General features: G+C 43.0%; 1 protein-coding gene across 10 annotated transcripts in view; it reads right to left on the bottom strand.

The window, feature by feature from the left end:
• PITPNM2 (phosphatidylinositol transfer protein membrane associated 2) overlaps positions 1-16,939 on the bottom strand; it is a 206,771-nt gene that overhangs the window by 43,815 nt on the left and 146,017 nt on the right. For all 10 annotated transcript variants that reach the window (XM_083589728.1, XM_083589722.1, XM_083589729.1 and 7 more), the window contains 4 exons: positions 15,082-15,177; positions 8,377-8,481; positions 6,301-6,371; positions 3,950-4,194 (listed from right to left, as the gene is read on the bottom strand). In XM_083589728.1, coding sequence (XP_083445854.1) covers positions 3,950-4,194; positions 6,301-6,371; positions 8,377-8,481; positions 15,082-15,177 — 517 coding nt within the window. The remainder of the gene's footprint in view (positions 1-3,949; positions 4,195-6,300; positions 6,372-8,376; positions 8,482-15,081; positions 15,178-16,939) is intronic.

Raw genomic sequence — 16,939 nt, 5'->3', positions numbered from 1 at the left:
TGATCCAGCTGACTGCTCCTGTGTGTCAACGGTTTTAGCCAATGAGTGAAGCCAGAGCTGTGATTGAGAAGCGAGCTCTTAGGACTTACGTAAATAATTTGTATGCTGCATGTTGAACCCATGTTGAATGTATATTCTCAGGGCAGCTAGCAGAACAGTATGAAATTTAAAAAGTAGAAATTGAAAATAAAGTGTACACACTAAACCACTAAGCCTCTTGGGCTTGCTGATCGGAAGGTCGGTGGTTTGAATCCCCGCAACGGGGTGAGCTCCTGTTGCTCTGTCCCATCTCCTGCCAACCTAGCAGTTCAAAAGCATGCCAGTGCAAGTAGATAAATAGGTGCCACTGCAGTAGGAAGGTAAACGGCGTTTCCGTGCACTCTGGCACTCGTCACAGTCCTCCGTGTGCCAGAAGCGGTTTAGTTCTGCCGGCCACATGACCAAGAAAGCTGTCTGTGGACAAACGCCGGCTCCCTCAGCCTGACAGTGAGATGAGCACTGCAACCCCATAGTCACCTTTGACTGGACTTAACCGTCCAGGGGCCCTTTACCTTTTTTACCTTTGGTAACAGCCCTTTCAAAAAGGGCGTAAAAGCAAACTGCTCTAAGTTAAAGAAACCCCAAATGCCTGGGAAACAGAAATGCTTTTGCCTGGCCCATTAAATGACAGAAATGAGGTCTCAATAGGGAGGGAATTATGTGCCATCCCTGGAAAACATCCTTATAGAAGGGCACACTTTGAGCTTATAATACTGAAATGTTGTTAAGAAGCAGACGATGAGACGAATTACCTTTTAAGCAGTGAACCAAATCAGAAATAATTTAACTTGCTGTGCAGATGAACCTCATGACAACTAACCCCTGCATGATTCAAGATTGCAAGAGACCTCCCTCTCTCTCTCCAATCACAGCCAGTAGGAGGTTAAAAATCAATCCCTCCATCAAACTACAATTTCATCAGCTAAGGGAAATCTTCCAGGGCTCAAGAATGACTTTTTTTCCTCTCATACCTGAAGTCTTAGAGTGAGAGCTATTATCCAAGGGCCTCTCACTTGCCACACAACTCTACAAATCCGCATTTAAACCTTCACCTGATTAGTTTGAACAAATCAATTGCGGTTCTCCAAGTACAATGTCATTACATTCATTACAGTCATGCATGAGATCAAGAATGGATAGCTTAGCAGATAATTAATAGTGTGAGCTCTTGACGCCAGGAGAATGGACCTTGTTGGCATTATGAATTGAGAAAATGGGCCTGCACAGGCTGTGTTCCTAAACACACTGACATATATATATATATATATATATATATATATATATATATATCAATATATCACATAATAATTTTGTTAAGGATTTTCTTTGTTAATGACCACTGACATTATAAAGAACTTATATCCCACCTACTCTCTGCAGCCAGAAGCCTCATAGCCAGACACTCGAGAGACCTGTCAGGAGTGAACATGGTCCAATGGTAGCAAATTGTTTGGGAAACAACCATAGAAAAGCTAACCAATAGACTGAAACTGACATGGGGACAAATAGAAGAGGATGCCTTCACCCTACTATGGCTCCCCTTTATAACACAGCCCAACAAGACAGCAATAGGAACCCACTGACAGCACACGAAACACACTGACTTATGAGGATGCTTGCTTTTGGTTTTGCTACAGTTCCGCTTGTGTAATACTGATATTTCAGGCTGGAAGCTGATGGAGAGGACCAAGGGGATGGCTCAGGAGGTGAGTGAAATAGCTCTGCATGCCTCACAAGGCTATTACTCAATCACCATGTAATAAAACCCACTGGCAGGGACATACCAATATTTCAGCCATACTCCCGCTGTTGACTTCAGCAGGAGACAGAAAAGTCATTTTAAAAAGAGCTGCATATGATCTTTGAAATACGGCCAGCTAGGGACATAAGAAGGCATCATCTTCAGTTCTGTCCTGTCTTCACTGCAATCAGCACTGTTTCCATTCTGCTGCGGTCAAATACTACATTTTTCATCTTGCTTGTCATTATGTTATTCCATCCCATTAATTTCAATACAAAGTGGGGGAGGAATGATATACTCAATTATGTATCATTTGCAGACTGAAAGCAACAACTTATTGATTTCCATTCTGGTCATGGGACAAATAAGTGAACATGGGCGATTTCTGTTTTTGTTGAAATTTTCCAATATGCCTACAACTCACATGAATGGCATCCATTAGACCACAGGTGACAGGAAGACAAAGAGGTAAAGAGTAAGTCTAGGTGAGTATGAGTTTGTACTGGAGCATGGACAAAGGTCTGGCAGAGATCTAGAGCAAATAGCAAGAGCAGGGGTTGAGAGGCAGAGGCTATGTATCAACCCAAAAGGCCAGCAACCAGAATCAGGGAGCAAGAATGGTCAGAAAAAGGCCCTTCAGGACCCTGGACAGGTCCTAGGGAAGAGACAACTGGTTTCAACAAGTCCTGGAAGCAAGCTGAACTTTAGTGGTGGTGTATTTGTGGTCCTCCAGGTCATTCCTGACAATGGGCCAAGCTTATGGGGCAAGTGGGGTGTTGGCATCAGAGGAGATTCTCCATCCCTGGCTTATATGTACCTGACTGCTAGTAGTGCAGTGGCAAATTTAAAAAATGCATGGTCCCTTCATGACAGTCACAGCCATGCCCCTTCTAAGATTATACAACCTTCTAAGATTATGCAACAGTAACAATAATTTGGATTGTGCTACCCTTCAACTAGGTCTACTATTTTCTGTGCACATTCACCAGCAAATTATTTGGAGTGCTCTAATATCTTCTCCCAGAGAGACTTAAACTGTTTTTTCCTTGAAGTTCGTACGTAACAGAACTTGCACACCATTATTTTGCAACTAAAGCATGCTGTGTTTTCAGTGTTCCTAAATGCTTAGCTTTGGAGTACACAGGACAACTCCTCTGCATTTGTCAAACACACCTTCTCCAGAGTGACCCTATGAGCTGATTCTCAGCAGCTAACTCACCTTCTTTCACTCTGGCTTCGAACAGCAAAAAGGGAGAAAAAAGTTCTTCTCAGTGGCTATAAAGCTCCCTTTTGATGCTGACTGGATGGCTCTAGGACACTGGAGACAGGGACTCTACCAGGACCCTGATGTAGAAATAGGAACAGGTTGTTTACCCCCTGCAAGCTCATACCACTACAACTCGGCTGACTGCCTTTCCTATGTCCCACCTATTTGCTGGAGTTCTTTAAAGGGCCAGCCCTCTGCCCTGGAACCGGACGCTCTCTCACCTCTCTCTGTTAGATGTCACTGGACATGATGCTTACAGTGCTGAGCAGCTTGGCATGTGAGGCCCTTAGAGATGAAGATGCTAGGTCTGGCTTGGGAGCCTCAGGTTTGGGGCTGAGGCTGGATAGATATGGTACCTAGGCTGCTGGACTCAGGCTGAAGGACAAGGGCTGGACCACAATAGTGCTTTCACACAGCTGTCAACATTTCCGCTTTCTAAGAAGCAAGCAGTTGACTCTGTCTAGACTAACTTGATTGATTCACAGATTTCTCATGTCCCCTATGGAACTGTGCCATGTGAATTGCAGCGTAATTGGTCCAACGGGGGCCTCTGCAGCTGCAGTGTAAAAAAGGGTCTGTCTGGAAGAGACAGAACAGTCAGACACAGAATGAGGAAGCCTCTCTGCCAAATCACAGATGCAGCTAAGGGTACATCTACACAACAAAAAAAGACGAGTTTTCTAAAGCTTAATAGTCATGGTTTCCTCTAGTGATTCCAGGTGAGATGCTGCAAATTCTGTTTGAGATGTCTAGCCCAACTCACATATTCATGGTTCTCAGCAGGATATCCTGGGAGGAAGGAATAACTACTGAAATTGGTATAAATGTGCAGCATAGATCCATCTTTGTTCTCCCTCCCTCTTCCTCTTTCCCAGCCCCTTTAAGAAAACTCAGTAACTCACTTAGAGACAAGTGAAAATGCTTCAGAGCAGATGGCTGGGCAAGGGACCAATCTGATGGCTATGCGCCCAAGGGCCGCTGGGTAATGGACCCTAATGACAGTGTCAAAGGCGGTGGCTATGGTGTTGACATCCCCTTGCTTAGAGCTCTGGTCACCACTTCCTGTATCCAAAATGTTGCCTCCATGAAGCACCAAGAGCAGGACATGGATCTTGCTTGGCTGCACTAGTGGAGGCACAACCTCATCCTGAAAGAGAAAACAAGAAACAGAAGACTAGTTTATAATGGCAGATATGGTTTTGAGGATCAAAGACACTTCCATTTTTTAATATGCTTCATAAATAAAAACAGCATTACTTAGGCCCCCAGGGACATACGCCTCTATATGGTGAGACTACCTTGTTACCCTGTGACTCTTGCTTCCCAAATGTCCCTTTGTGGAATCTATTTTATTATGATGTCTGCATAATAACTGCAATACTGTGACCCACACAATCATTATTCATTGTTTCTTTATTGTTAGCCTTGTCTGCACGCTGTTGTATTGAAAACCCAATAAACACTTCTTTTTCTTCTTCTCTTAAGTGCTTCCTGAAGAAGAAGAAGAAGAGTTTGGATTTGATATCCCGCTTTATCACTACCCGAAGGAGTCTCAAAGCGGCTAACATTCTCCTTTCCCTTCCTCCCCCACAACAAACACCCTGTGAGGTGAGTGAGGCTGAGAGACTTGTGACTAGCCCAAGGTCACCCAGCAGCTGCATGTGGAGGAGCGGAGACGCAAGCCCGGTACACCAGATTACAAGTCTACCGCTCTTAACCACTACACCACACTGGCTCTCCTGATGCAGAACAATTAATTATCAACTGACCAGAAACTTTTAGACTGTACAATATTATAGATAAGCAGGGTAGTTGAAATAGTCAAAGCCCCTGTTATTACTGGAAGAATCCAGCAGCACCAACAGTAGATGTTTGGACACTCTAAATGGCTGCACTTGCAGTATGTGAGATGATGATATATAAACAAAGGGATAAGCTGGAAGAGTTACACAAAACACGAATTTCCTGGACCTCTTTCAATTCCTGATTGCTTTTATGTTCTGTTTGATGTATCCCTTTGCCTTAATTGTACACTGTGATTCTGCACGTTTACTCTCCTTTATAATTAAGCATCAGCGCACCATAAAAGCTGACGTTCTCATGCAACACAATGTTATTGCCAGGAGGGAAGACGAAAAGGGCAATGGCATTGCAAGTTAATTATGAAATTCAATAAAGTTTAAATTTTAAAAATTAGGTTATCAGGCTGGTATGTTTTCATCCCCTAGGAAGTCAATGGCCTTAAGAACAGAGGAGGCAACAACTTCTCTGCACCGAGGTTTACTTCAAAAACCCATTGTCAAAGCGGAGCCTGCAGGACAACCCTGACCGAAAAAGAAAGCAGCCCATTGTGCTCTGAGCTTGCCGGATTTGGGGGTTTTCATTGAATCCACCCTGGATCCAGCTCTACCTCTCATTGCTGGTGGATCCCTAGAATTCCTTCTAAACCTGCCCAGGGTAAAGAAATAGGTTTTCAATTAAGATACTGGCTGTGTACACACTGCTGGCTGAAAGAGCAGCTAGGTCATTCTCTTTCCCAGCAATTTAGACAGGAGCTAGTTTAAGGGGGAAATGCATCAAAATGCAGTATTTCCTAACAACAGGATATATACAGATTATGGATAATGCCGTATGTACACCACTTCCCAGACCTGCGGTGGGCATGCACAGCATGCAGAGTAAATCAGAGTGTGCATACGCCCACTATCAGTTTCTGGTGCTTTCCCATCAAAGCAGAGGTGGCCAATGTCTGAAATTCTCAGAGATCACAGTACTCAGTGGCTACTACTCTGAGGGCAGGAACAATTTATATCCTATGTATAATGTTGTAAAGTTCTGTAATAAAATTGGCATGAACAAGCAGCTTCAAGAATGTGGAGCACGTCCCCATGGTAATGCAGCAATGTATATGTGTGCGGGGGGGGGGCAGAAGTGAGGGTTTAATGTGTTCCCTAATAGATCCCTACCACCACCAAGAGGCAGACTGCAAGCGATATATGATACAAAAAGGGTAAGGAATGTTTTTTTCCTTGCAGGGGAAACCAGGCAAAAGTGTGAATTGCACTGTGGTTAGATCAATTCAAGATCAATTCTGGCCACAGGCTTCAGGTAGATTCCAGATTTTGTTGCCAGATCACAGCTGTAGGTATGGAGTGTTTCCGCTCAGAGGGACAAACGTGGATATAGAACACACATAAAAGCTGCACCTTTAAAAAATGTAAGCCGGAAAAGGGAATTTATTTAGACACTGTACCTCAATGATGCTTAGCCTTTCCACGCTGGATCCAACATGGTACTCTGCTGCTGATTCAAGACATGGATCGTCTGGAATGAAAGACGTATGGTCATATGAGTTTGGGTTCTTTCCTCCACAGACCATGAGTCATTCTAATACTTCCCAAGGTTTAGCATGTGAAGGGGTATCTGCCACTATTCTGCCACTATGTTTGCTGTTATGGGAAAAGGGGAGAGAGAGATGGTGGGGATTGCTCCCAACTCTCCATTTTGGAAAATCTGCATAGAACAAGATCACAAAATGGCCAAACCTATGAACAGATGTAACAGGAGGACATGTGAATTTCAAAAGTTTTTAAAGCTTTTTCTTGTGAAGGATCTTCCATTGTTACCTAGATTGAGAAGACAGGTTGGGGGCAGGGCTTATTAAGTGACTATGCACATTTATCCAATTTTTTTCAATTAGTAAACGCCTCACTCCACACTTTTCAAGGAGGCATCCCTGAAAATGAGCACTATCCTGTCAATTGCAGTGTTCCACTTTTCTTCCTTCTTCCCCACCCCTTTCTCTGTCCCCTTGCGCCACAGTGCAGCTGCACATGCCCTCCTTTTCTGTTGCTTTTTTTCAGTCCATTGTGTTCCTGTGCACTTGCACACAATATGTTTTCTGGAACCCCCAAAGGGGTGTGCAACAAGTGAAAAATAGACTGTACTTTAAAGGTAAAGGGACCCCTGACATTAGGTCCAGTCGCGGACGACTCTGGGGTTGCGGCGCTCATCTCACTTACTGGCTGTGGGAGCCAGTGTACAGCTTCCGGGTCATGTGGCCAGCATGACTAAGCTGCTTCTGGTGAACCAGAGCAGCGCATGGAAACGCTGTTTACCTTCCCGCCGGAGCAGTACCTATTTATCTACTTGCACTTTGATGTGCTTTCGAACTGCTAGGTTGGCAGGAGCAGGGACCGAGCAACGGGAGCTCACCCCATCGTGGGAATTCGAACCGCCGACCTTCTGATCGGCAAGCCCTAGGCTCTGTGCCCGTATGAGCACAGGAAGGGGACACCTAAGAAAAAATAGCATGGGGCAGGGAACCAGAAGTGCACAGCAACGGGCTCAGGAAAAAACTGGCAAATTTTACTCAAGGTGTGGGTGGAGACAGAAGGGGTGGAGGGGAAAGTGGAACACCCACAACATTGTGCCACAAGGAAAAGTGTTTATCATTCAGTTTTTTTATATATACCCAAAGACCTTCACAATAAACAAAGATGGCAAATCACACATCAAATGTCTATAAAAATCTTCAGCATAAAAGTCTATAGCACAAAGGTTTACAGCATAAAAATTTAAAATTACACTGCATTATCAGAACTGGAACAAAGCTTCTTAGCTGCCAGAGCAAATTTGGCTACCAGATGTATAATTTGTAGATGTTTATAAGCTAAGAGTTCCACTATCACTTCCTGAGGGGATGGACCTGACAACCAATAAAGAATAGACACAAGGAAAAGTGTGTGTTTCTCTGTTCAGGAGTAAAAAAGAAAAAGAAAAAAAGAAGGGGAATTAATTTCTATTTGGGTTTTAAGTAGCCTTTCGTTTGTTCTGATACAATGGTAAAAAGCGGGGGGCATGTTGCGTTTCTGTGTCAGGATATAAATGAAAAGCTTTCGGACCAGTTCTATTGTTTCAGTGTAAATTCTAAGTAAGTGCAGGACGAATGGAAGCATGGACAGGCCCCAAGAGTGCACAACTACACTGCAGGCTTACTCTGGTTTTCTACCTGTCCCCCTCCACCACCACCCCAAAAACCCTGGGAAGGTAACAGCCTCATTCACTATAGAAGAATGGCTGAAAAATAACTGGACTTAGCTAAGATGGCTAAGCTAACATGTTTTAATTAGAGAAATGTTTTTGTATATGTTGGAAGCCGCCCAGAGTGACAGGAGCAACCCAGTCAGATGGGTGGGATACAAATAATAAAATTATTATTATCATTATTAAAGGACCCGTCTTCTATTATTCAACAAAGAGTACAGCCATTCCGTGGAATAACTGTACAATACTCTCAGCTGCATCCCATTCCACACACAAAAATTACCTGGTACTTCTTCAGATTCTGGAGTTTCGATCTTATCCATGAGATCGTTTGAACTCCATTTGGTAATTTCTTTTGGGAACACCTCTTCATTCTCAGACAAGTCCTCTTTAAAGAGAGAGAAGAGAACAATTAGGTTCATAAATACAGACACAGAATATGGTGTCATGTGGTCTTTGTTAACACTGTGCCAGCTCTTAACAGCTGGAGGCTAGAAGGGCAGACATGGAGAGCTGGTGCTAAGAAAATCCACAGCAGTTCATAAGGCAGGGAAATCAAGAGGCTTTGAAAAATAAATCACAGAAAAAAGCCTTATCAGTTTCAAACACAAACAGGCGTTAACAGAGAATTTAAGGGCAATCGCTTTAAACCATGTATTGACAAAGCAGAATCTTAACTATGGTTAATGTTGGGAGTGGTTTTTTGAGCTGCTTTGGAACTGCTATTGTTACACTATGTATTGCTTTGTGCTGTATTTTCTGTTTTATTAATTTGTATGTAGCCATTTTACTGCATTTTAAAATTAAAAATTGAAAAGAAAAAGAGAGAGAAAACCTGCTCCAATTCAGCAGTAATGAGCAGGTTTTTCTAGGGGAAAGCAGCAAGACAAGTAGAAGTGTGGATGAACCCGAAGTCACAACAGCGGCAGGCAGAGGTGTGAGGGGGCAAATGGTGGTGAAATGGGGGTGGTGGCATGGGGCGTTCAGAAATAAAGCATTGTTCTCTAGGGGGACTCTCCTACCTACCAGTTTACCGAGGGTACTGTGCCTTTCTGGAACAGGCTTGGAGGAGGCAATGCGAGGTTGAAGTGACAGGTGGCCTTTCAAGCCTTGGAACACAGGTAGCCCTGCTCCTGAGCACAGCCAGTAGCTTCGCACATGGAGCTTCAGATTCTGATGAAAACTGATTTGGCTCCAATTCCCATCAGCCCCAACCAGCACAGCCAATAACCAAGGAGGATGGGAGTTGCAGTCCAACAATATCTGAAGAGCATCAGGTTGGGGAAGGAGGTTTTAGACAACACCGAGCTAGATAAACCAATAGTCTGACTTAATTTAAGGCAGATCCCTATGTTCCTGTTGTCCTTATAATACACCTGATAGCAACTGTGCACATGGAGAATAGATAAATGGATTGCACCTCCAACAAGGCTATTGACTGCTGAAAGAGAAGCTAGACAATTGAACTCTCTTCCTGTTTACCAATTAATTAACCAGCTAAAATAAAGATTACAAATGCAAGCAACTGCTGAAGTCTTTGCACTGGGGAAAATAACTCTTTCTCTGGGATAATGCCAAAGATAAATCATTAAATAGTCAGAACAGGGTTCAATGAAAAGATGATAAAGCTTGCCTACATCAGTACACTGGTGTCAATCACCCTTCTCACGGCTATGATTAACAACGTGCATATTTCTAATCTGCAATTAATGAAAGTATTGCACCAATTAATCCAACAAAGCTGGTGCATCTGTCGAATGTCATGCACAGGGTGCGGGGAGTATGCATTGTCAAAACCGTAAAGAACGAAGAGGAGTGAATTTACATTCCAGGCTTGTCCCTTCTACTTTATCTAAATATTGAACCCAGTTGCTTAGAAGGCTTAATTACAGCTCTCTCACTGCTGCTTACCATGATCACTGAATGGCTTCTTGCTCCCGTTATTTGCATTTTTATGGAACAGTTATTCAGTGTTAATAATTCGGTTTGTCATACTTTGCCAGCAACTGAGAACATGTGAGAAGTCTTGCAATATATATATATATATATATATATATATATATATATATATATATATATGATCTTCTCCTTTTGTGAGAAGATAATGCAATCCTCATGCCTCTAATAAAAACAGCTAGAATATGTCTAGGATATTATTTGTTATGTGCCCACTTTCTTTCAAGAAGCTCATGGCAACAGTACACAATGGATTTTGCATGTGACCTCCTAGTGTAAAGGGGCTACCCCCTCCCATCTTTACTCAGCTTCAGAAACAGACATCTACATTAAGATGCCTTATAGGGCAGTTATGCCTGGCTCCTCTGGGGTCTTTTTGGGGACCTATTATATTCCCCAGAAACAACTTCAGAGGCTTGGGCAATTGAAGCCCCTTGTGGATCACTTCCAGGAGACCTGTTTACTGAGCATTCATCCTGATGAGACAACACTGGCTACTTATTGAGCATTCGTTTGATTTGTTTGCAGGGAGGTAAGACTACATTGCCTCAAGCAAATGTTATTCTACAATTCCCAGTGCATTTTCCCAGCACTTTCCTTATTGCAAAAAGTCTGTGTTGGTTTTTTGTTTTTATTTTTTAACAAAGAGAGAGTTTGTAGCACAAGAGCACCAAATAAGCTTTAATTGCACATCCTGAATTTCCTGTCACATGAAAGAATTCCATCTGCATAACTGTGACAGCCTGGAAGTGCCATACACAGAGAGGGAGTTGCAGGGTCTATAATAATGCTGGATTCATGGGTATGGAGTACATGATCTTGTAAGGTTGAATTAGGAGACTAGAAATAATTAGATAAGGCACAAAGGTGTGGGTTTAAAATTAGAGTCACTTTATTAAATACAATGGCTGTTATGATCTGCATAGGGGAATGTGCAGGAAATATAAACTATCAGGCTCCTATACCTGTCATTGCTGTGACAGCCTACACTTAAGGGAGGAAAGGTGGTTTTAAATGCACCCCTCCCCTCAAGCCCATGTTAATCTACATCCACTTGGGCCCCCTCGATACATCCTTCATATTGTGCTTTCATGATCATTTGTGCTCGTGAAGGTATTGAGACAGTTATGTAATCTCACTTTCAATACTGTTTGCACCTGCAAAAGTTTTGGGGTGGACTTACTGTTTGGTTTGCACTAAGTGTATGCCTTCCTACTGGAATCCTGTAACTTTTCATACCCCAGGTGTTCCAGTTCCATCCCATCCCCACACCACACATAGTGCAAGAGTGTCCCTCCAAAAAGTAATAATGCAATAAAATTGAGGAAACTTTGCAGAATAACTAATAAAGCAGAATGATGTGTAGACAGTCTAGTATAAATCTACCACTAATGCACTATTAGGGAAGTGGGTGGTGCTGTGGTCTAAACCACTGAGCCTAGCGCTTGCTGATCGGAAGGTCGGCGATTCGAATCCCCATGACGGGGTGAGCTCCTGTTGCTCAGTCCCAGCTCCTGCCAACCTAGCAATTCGAAAGCACGTTAAAGTGCAAATAGATAAATAGGTACTGCTCTGGCGGGAAGGTAAACGGCATTTCCATGCACTGCTCTGGTTTTGCCAGAAGCGGCTTAGTCATGCTGGCCACATCACCCGGAAAAACTGTATGCAGACAAACGTTGGCTCCCTCAGCTAGTAAAGCGAGATGAGCGCCGCAACCCCAGTCGTTCGTGACTGGACTTAACTGTCAGGGGTCCTTTACCTTTTTTTTAATGCACTATTATTATGTCAACGACATGTTGCAGAATGCAGGAACCATGTTCAAATCCATATCCCATTGTTCTTCAACCTTGGGTCCCCTGATGTTGTTGGACTACAATTTTCATCATCCCTGACAATTGGCTAAGCTGGATGGAGATGATGGTTGTTGTAACCCAACAGCAACTGGGAGAACCAAAGTTCAAGAACACTGCCTTATTCTATACAGGGTGTGAGAAGTCACAAGACAGCCTTCAGCATGTTACATGTATTTCCACGGCTTGTAATGCTCATCTCAAAGAAGAGTTCTGCATTAGGAACCCTGAATTCTTCTCTGGTTTGGATTTTAAACCACAAAACTATATTCAGCAAGACCTCTCTTGTTCCTTCTCCCTGTGACTGGGGTGCTGCTGCCATTGGCCAGGAAGTGGGTTCCACAGGGTGGGGGGGGGGGGTTGGAGGAAGAGTGGGTAGCTGGGTTAAAAAGAGAGGGAGGCTGGGTGGGAGAGAGCCTTTTTCAGTGTTTACGTTACATTAGCTAGGGAGCAGATGAAGCTATTTCACAACTTTTGGAGAAATACTGAGGCTTACGTCCGAGCCAATTCAATGTTGGGCAGTCACAGGCAAGTCACTCACATTCCTCCAACATCTCAATCTCAAATCACCTCAAATGGGAATAAACATGGCCCATGCATTGAGAACAGGGCCCCTCTGCTTTTGAGAGCAGCAACAAAGAGGACAGATGCCACTTCTCCCTCTAGTATAGAACTGAAAAGCTTCCTTCAATGTACCTATCAAGAGTGCCTGGGATGTTTTTTAAAAAAGCAAAATCCCATGCACAATTGCTGAGGAGTTCCATTGAATTCAGCAGGGCTTACTTCCAGGTAAAGATGCATGGGATCAGGCTGTTAAAATCTGTAAAGCATTTTCAAGTGAAAAAAATGGTTGACAGAACAGAAATAAGAACGTTACTCTGTGTCACTATAATGCTATACTAAACCTATGATTATCTGAACATTCTGGAAGTATTCCAGACCAATTAGAACATAGAATGTTCCCTTGCAAATATAAATTACAATTACATTTATCCAAACGGTTGAGGTGGGGGAGTCCAAAACATTAGGATAATCAGTTGTCTCGACATGAGAATGCTATTGAGCAATGATATGTGGTTTCACCGAAGAGGCTCTGAAGAGGCTCTCGTTGGTTCAGTTTTGCTAGTTCAAGAGATGTGCCTGCTGTATCATGATCAAGAAGTTCTGAAGGGTAGAAACTCAAAAACAAGACTTCCCTGCTCTCAAGAATCCCACTCAATACTCAAGTATAGAAGAGTGGTGGACTTCATCCATGGACATCTTAGGGCAAAGACAAATGCAGTGCTCGCAGAGCAGTGAACAGAAAAACACCAGAGGAGTCCTATTGGTTCAAACCAAAGGGCCATGCATTCTGGCAACCTGTTTCATACAAGGACCCATCAAATGCCTCTGCAAAGACTAGAAGCAGCGCATGAAGGCAACAGCATTCTCCTGCTGTTGTTCTCCAGCATCTGGTATTCAGTGACACACTGTCTCTGAATAATAATAATAATAACAACAACAAGAAGAAGAACAGTAACACTAATAAGACCTTTTAGTTGCTTGTTGCCTGAAGGTCTCCAAGTGACTTACAACACATTAAAAACTTAAATATAAATACATTTATAGCATAAAAACAGAACAACATCCTCCATAACAGCTACAAGAAACTTTGGTAGCATGCAAGTATCAGCATCTTAGTCTATCAAAAACCTGGAAAAAATATAAGTCTTTATCTGGTGTTGAAAAGATGACAAGGAAGATACCAGGCAGACCTCAACGGGAAGAGCATTCCACAGGTGAGGAGCCGCAACTGAAAGGCTCTTTCCCCTGCCACCATCCTCTGAGCCTCTCTCAGATGGAGAATCCAAATGAGCAACTGATTCACCAGAAACAATCTACTGTATTTCCATTATTAAAGCCAGCTAAGCTGGTTGCCATCATTGCATCTTGTGGCAGTGGGGTTGGTTTGGAAGTACCCTTGGGGGAAACGTGTGTTAAGGAGACAACCTTCATCCAAAAGCAGGTAAAGAATGTAAAACAACAACAACCCTTCAGTCAATATGAATCAACAAAATATGAAAGCTATATAACAACCCAACTTATTGAACTGCATTTGGTTTACACTTTTACACTTATACCTTGGACGCAACTAGATTGTGATTTATATGCGTTGTATGTGCGATACAACATTGTGCCATCATATGGCGATGAGGAGCCCCATTTTTCTCTACAGTACCTGTTTTCCCTGTTTAAATTTACAACACATTTTACTGAAACGCTTCTTTGATGTGTCTAGATCCAGCCTTATTGTTCCGAAGAGCTTCAGTAGGAATCTATGGGGTTATCTTTTTTATCCTTAGAACAATTCTAAGAGGCATGCTTAGGCTGACACTTTCAGACTGCAAGCTTCCTGGCAGGGTTTTACAGTTTTTAACTATTATTGTACAGCAGCCACTGTTTCAGGCACTTTTACAAAGAAAGTGATGCTAAGGAGGAGAGGCAGCAATTGATCCAAGGCCACCTAACTGAGGAGATCTGAATCCATGCCTTCCTGCTCCAAATAGTCTAATGACTATACCGGACAACACTATCTCTAAAAAATAAAATTTCTTGTCATCTATCTAAGCCAACAACAACAAGGTGACATCAAGTTACACTGAAGCAGACAAGCTGTTTATTACAGCCACACCTTTTCTGTCTGTCTGTCTGTCTTGCTGCATACCCTCCTTCCTCCCTTCCCCACACTATCACTCCCAGGGAAACATAGTGTTTCATAGGCTGCAAGCACGTCATAGCTAGGGTAAATCATTAGGTATGGTAGATTAACTCACTTCAGGGAACAGACTTCGGGGCACCATTAACGGGCAGCAAATTGTTAATGATTAAAAAAACATTTTACTATATTTTTACCACCGGGGTGGGGAGGGTGGGTTCGGATGAATGGGTCACTTCAGCTAGTAAACAAATGCATGTCTAAACTCAGAAGATGCATCTGGATGAACCTGAAAAGTGTCCACAATAACATAGAAAGGGTGGAGTGAGGAAAGTCCAGGCCTTCCATCTGGAGCGATGCTGAAGTGACACAGCTTCATCAGAGAAAGGACAGCTTCTCTCTCATGCAAATGGCTGCACATATACACCATGGCACTCACACACCCGTTAACACAGCTTAGCAGCTGCTCTTTCTATGCCCCACCTACCGTGTGCATCAAAGAATTCGTCGTCGGAGCTCTCGTCTGAATCTCTTGCAATGCTCTGCATTCTCCACTCCGATATGCTATGGCGCGAGGGGCTTGCTAGGAGAAACAGAATGGATTTGTGCAATCAGCAATGCTCAGGAAAAAGCAAGGGAGGTCCTATCATGCCCTCTGTGGCAGAGGCACACTTCGGTGGTCTTGGTGGAAATGTGTCCCCTAAGTGGGGCACACAGCAGACCCAATGATGCCAGTGTGATATCAAACTTTCCTCCCTTAGTCCTGCATAGTTTATGATTCTTAAAACCCATCGCCGAGACGCCACAGCAGTCTGCAAGCCTCCGCTGCTGTTTCCAAAGAGCAGCTATCTATTTATAAGCATCGGAAGGATGTGTAAAATCATTTCTGTTTTACAGGTTTGCAATTAAAAAAAGGAAGCTGCCTGATTATACATGGTCTTCTCCTCAAAAATCACAAGGACGGCAAAAGAAATATCTTTTATCAGGAAAGCAGATATTCACAATGGTATCTGCAAGCTTTTGAGTCACAAAAGACTCTTCCTCACACTGAATATTGAAAAATAAAAAGACAGAAGGAGAGAAGGGAAAGGGCAATGCTGGGATTGATGTTAGACCACATGTCAAAGTATTTACACTTTAAACTCCAGCTGTTGAGTCTTGACTGAGGCCGTATTTTATGGCTTTCTGTGGCAGTTGCCTCTATGAACCAAGCTGTTTGTTGGTAGCGGCATGCAACCAGGTGAAGCACTCTCTTTGAATCACCACATTTTAGTGGCAAAAGGCAAGGTGGTTTCTCCACACAGTGAGATGCAAAAGAGATGAACAGGCATGTGCAACTTAAAGTGACCTCTATGGGGGTTGCTGTGCAGTTTGTGCTACCCATGAAAAGCCACCATGGAGTGTTTCTGCTCCAGGATTTTGGAAAGTCTCCTCAGGCAAAGCATTCCCAGTGGTCCAATTAAAACGGAAGAAGCAAACTGAGAATTCTCTTGCACTGCCCCTGACATCTTGGGTGCTACTTAGTTGTGCTCCCCCCCGGCAGTTAGCTGTTTTATGGAAAGGCAAATTTGGCTGCTACAATCAGGAGCAGAAGAGCAGTGGGGAGCTCCAGTGGTTAAAGAAAGCGTAACTGCGTTCTGCTGTCAGTCCACTCAAAATTACCCTCTCTGTGGGAGCCCTATAACTTTCCCCCTGCAGGGACGGAACCAGCTTGAGTGTGGTTTTGAGTGGACAAATGGAAGGAAGGAAGGGGCTAGCATCTCCTTTTCCTACTCCTGATGGCTATCTCTGAGACAGCTTTCAATAAAAACCACCACCAAAATAAACAAACCAACTCCAAACCCATCAGGAGTAATTAAAATAAAAAGCAAGCACTGGCTTGTAGGAATATTGAGAAATCTTTCAGTTTCACTTTCCTAGTTTCTGATGCTTCCATAGTTAAATTCAGTTCTCCACATCTCTGCAGCAATTTGTGAATTCTTCAGCATTTTAATGTGAATTTCTCCCAACGTACAAATTTTTTTACACTGTTTTGACCAATACACACTTTTGCAAGCAATTTGACCTAATATAAAGCATTTCTGTATGCTATTTGCACTAATTTGAACATTTTAAATCCACATCCCCCCCAATATTTGCAGTTTTATACATACTATTTGGTTGGAGAACTGCATTGCAAAATTCAGAGAAGAGCAAATTTTGAACGATAGCTATGTTGCTATGTTTTGGTTTGCATATTGATCCGAGAAGTACAGATTAGATTATTTCTGATTAAAATGCAAACAAAACAGAATTTCTCATTCACCCCTATTGACATAACACTTACAGTTTGGCCCCAAGGATGG

This window comes from Podarcis filfolensis (genome assembly GCF_964270895.1).
Source record: "Podarcis filfolensis genome assembly, chromosome: 16".
Taxonomy (NCBI): Eukaryota; Metazoa; Chordata; class Lepidosauria; order Squamata; family Lacertidae; genus Podarcis; species Podarcis filfolensis.
Note: the sequence above shows the minus strand (reverse complement) of the source record. Positions and strands in the feature narration are given on the sequence as shown.